The 3,585-nt window shown below is 37.0% G+C and overlaps 1 protein-coding gene across 3 annotated transcripts in view; it reads right to left on the bottom strand.

Moving 5' to 3' along the window:
* LOC107754596 (tropomyosin alpha-1 chain-like) overlaps window positions 1-3,585 on the bottom strand; it is a 21,797-nt gene that overhangs the window by 14,371 nt on the left and 3,841 nt on the right. For all 3 annotated transcript variants that reach the window (XM_016571103.1, XM_016571102.1, XM_016571101.1), the window contains exon 2: window positions 2,613-2,738. In XM_016571103.1, coding sequence (XP_016426589.1) covers window positions 2,613-2,738 — 126 coding nt within the window. The remainder of the gene's footprint in view (window positions 1-2,612; window positions 2,739-3,585) is intronic.

Genomic DNA, 3,585 nt, shown 5'->3' on the forward strand with positions numbered 1-3,585 from the left:
TCATTACACCAAATACACAAAATAATGTTCTTTTTAGCAGCATCATATGACCCCTTTAATAAATGTATTCATTTGTTTTATCATAGTGCTTTACCCACCATTTTGGAAAAGCAACAGTTCGAGGTGATTTTACCATGGTTAAGAGATGCAAAGCCTTGAGTGACTCACAACTTTTTTGAAACAGTTCACTGCCTAATAAATGACATAACGCTATCACAATACCATTTGTATTCCATTCAGTGAATTCCAGCATGTTTGGGAGTATTTTGCAAATGCTTGAGTGTGTGTGTGTGTGTGTTTCCCCCAGCAGAAGAGTTGGATTCATTAGATTCAAGAGCTGAAGGTTTATTGTTTGCTTAGTTGAATTCCTCACATTCCTGGGCTGTGTGCGTGTGTGTGTGTGTGTGTGTGTGTGTGTGTGTGTGTGTGTGTGTGTGTGTGATTGTGAGTGAAAAGAAAGAAATGAAGTGAACTTCATGCTCTGCACAGACCTATACTGTTGCCTTGTATAGAAATATTACACAAATTGTGAGACGGTGCCGTAATGATCTAATTTAAGAACATATTTTTCTTTTTTTTGTCCACATAATGAAATAGAAACAAACTTTCAGTATTTTTATAGCTTGGGCTAAGTCAGTATTCAGACTGCTTATTTATAATCTAAAAGAAATAGTTCATCCAAAGATAAAAATAATATTTCTGTTCCAAAACCTGAGCTGCCTTGCTGTCTACTTACTAAGGCAGCATTATTTCAATTCCAATATAACTGAATAAAGGTTTGGATGTTGCCAAGCTAATGGTGTCATATTTTAATCAGCATAACAAATATTGGGTAAAATAGGAAAACAACTGTTTTTATCTACAGTTTTAGCATTAAATATTTGAAAGAATATTTATATTTAAAACAATGCATTCTGTTATTGACAAAAGGAGGCATCTTTTGTCGTCTAGCTTCTTGGATGACTTTAAACTGTTGTCTGTGTTTTGGAGTTTATCTTCACTTTCCATGCAATGAAAACATGCAGCGGATATAAGCATCTGCCAAATGCATCGTGTAAATGTACTGTAAATATAATATATAAAGTTTGGAATGATATTTGGAAAGATTTCTTTTTTTTTTTTGCATTTATTTGATCAAAAATACAGTAAAAACAGTAATATTATGAAATATTATTACAATTTAAAAGAACTGCTTTCTATTTGAATATATGCTAAACTGTAATTTATTGCTGTGATGCGCAGCTGAATTTTCAGCATCATTACTCCAGTCTTCAGTGTCACATGATCTTCAGAAATCATTCTAATATGCTGATCTGCTGCTCAAGAAACATTTCTGATTATTATCAATGTTGAAAGCAGCTGTGCCGCTAAATATTTTTGTGGAAACGTTGATACTTTTTTTTCAGGATTCTTTGATGAATAGAAAGTTCAAAAGAATAGCATTTATTTGAAATATAAATATTTTGTAACTTCATAAATGTCTTTACTGTCACTTTTAATCAATTTAACGCATCCTTGCTCAATAAAAGTGTTTTAATGGTAGGGTTTAATGAGTTTTAATGGTATATGATTAAGTGCAACTGTTTTTAATAAATAAATAAATTAAGAAACAATGAGAAATGTTTCTTGAAAATCTTAATTATTCCAAACTTTTGAGCAGTAGTGTACCTTTACATCACTATTATTGTGATTTTAGTAAAAGTTTTTTAGTAAGAGAAAGGTTTTTTATTTATTTATACTATGCTATATAGCAGTGAATCTCAACCTTTTGGCGTACCGGACCCCAGTCCAATTCAGAACCATCCTCAAGGACCCCCAGAACAAAATTGACTCATCTATGTATCATTTGTATCTTTGTGAGGACCAAATGTAGTCAAGTATAATTCAAGTTAGTTGACTTTCAAAAATTCATACTTTATACGGACCCCCTGGCCTTACGTCAAGGACCACTATATATATACACTGCTATATACTATACGATAAAAGAATGCAGCTCTGGGATGGTGGACGTCATGTCCAGACAGTTTTTTATAATATTTCTCGGTTGTGCAGCTCCGCTCTCATGCTTTGCGGTCTGGATTTTCTCCCTGTGGGTTTCAGAGGTGGCTTTCGCCCTAAATATCCATTTCCTCTGCATGTGAGCCCGGATTCCACAGCTTTCCGAGGTTGTTTTGTTAAAAAAGAAAAGAAAAGCTGATGAGTTCAAGTAAGCCTTGCTAGAAAATTGCACACTGAAGACGTTTGACGTCTCTGGGGCGTCCGGTAACAGAATGAGTGGGAAAGACATTTATTTAAGGCTGTCAGCGGTAGCCGAAAAGGAATGTGGGGAAACTTTTTCTTCCCATTTTTTTCCACATGGGGCTGCTGACATGCTCCCACTATGATTAAAGCATTTTTGTTGTTGGAATGAGAACAATCTGTCTGAACCTTACCATCCTGACCAGGTGCCAAGATTTACTGCGGTGCCACATGCGTATGAAAGCAGCGAGGGACTCATTATTACGATCACATCCGTTTTTGATTTTGATGATGGTGTTTGACCGAAAACTGACGTCTTATTGAAGAAAAATTATTTTATCTGTATAAACAGTGTCTAATGCTTGAATACTCACGTCTGTCGCCTTTTTCTCAGACAGCTCCAGCTTCTCCTGAGCGTCTTTGAGAGCTTCTGAATATTTGTCCAGCTCATCTTCAGTTCCTTTCAGTTTCTTCTGCAGAGCAAGCAACTCGTCTTCTAGCTAAAAAACCAATAACAGAACATAAGATTAACAGATAGATAGAACGACAGACAGACCGATTATAGATAGATAGAACGACAGAACGACAGACAGACCGATTATAGATTGATAGAACGACAGAACGACAGACAGACCGATTATAGATTGATAGAACGACAGAACGACAGACAGACCGATTATAGATTGATAGAACGACAGAACGACAGACAGACCGATTATAGATTGATAGAACGACAGAACGACAGACAGACCGATTATAGATTGATAGAACGACAGAACGACAGACAGACCGATTATAGATAGAGAAAACGACAGAACGACAGACAGACCGATTATAGATAGAGAAAACGACAGAACGACAGACAGACCGATTATAGATAGAGAAAACGACAGAACGACAGACAGACCGATTATAGATAGAGAAAACGACAGAACGACAGACAGACCGATTATAGATAGATAGAACAACAGACAGACAGAACGACAGACCGACAGACAGACAGAACGACAGACAGACAGACCGATTATAGATAGATAGAATGACAGAACGACATACAGACCGATTATAGATAGATAGAACGACAGACAGACAGAACAACAGACAGAACGACAGACAGACAGACCGACAGACAGACAGAATGACAGACAGACAGACAGATAGATGAAGTGATATCATATATCAATGTCTAATCTTCATTGGCCTTTCAGCAGGGTTCGGTGAGGCAGTACTGTTTGTGTGTGTGTGTGTGTGCGTGCGTGTGTGTGAGCTTGTGCGCGTATGTGCGCGTGTGTGCGTGAGTGTGTGTGTGTGTGTGTGTGTGTGTGTGTGTGTGTGAGTGTGTTGAGA

The sequence above is a fragment of the Sinocyclocheilus rhinocerous genome, unplaced genomic scaffold, assembly GCF_001515625.1.
Source record: "Sinocyclocheilus rhinocerous isolate Xijiao unplaced genomic scaffold, SAMN03320098_v1.1 scaffold472, whole genome shotgun sequence".
Classification (NCBI taxonomy): Eukaryota; Metazoa; Chordata; class Actinopteri; order Cypriniformes; family Cyprinidae; genus Sinocyclocheilus; species Sinocyclocheilus rhinocerous.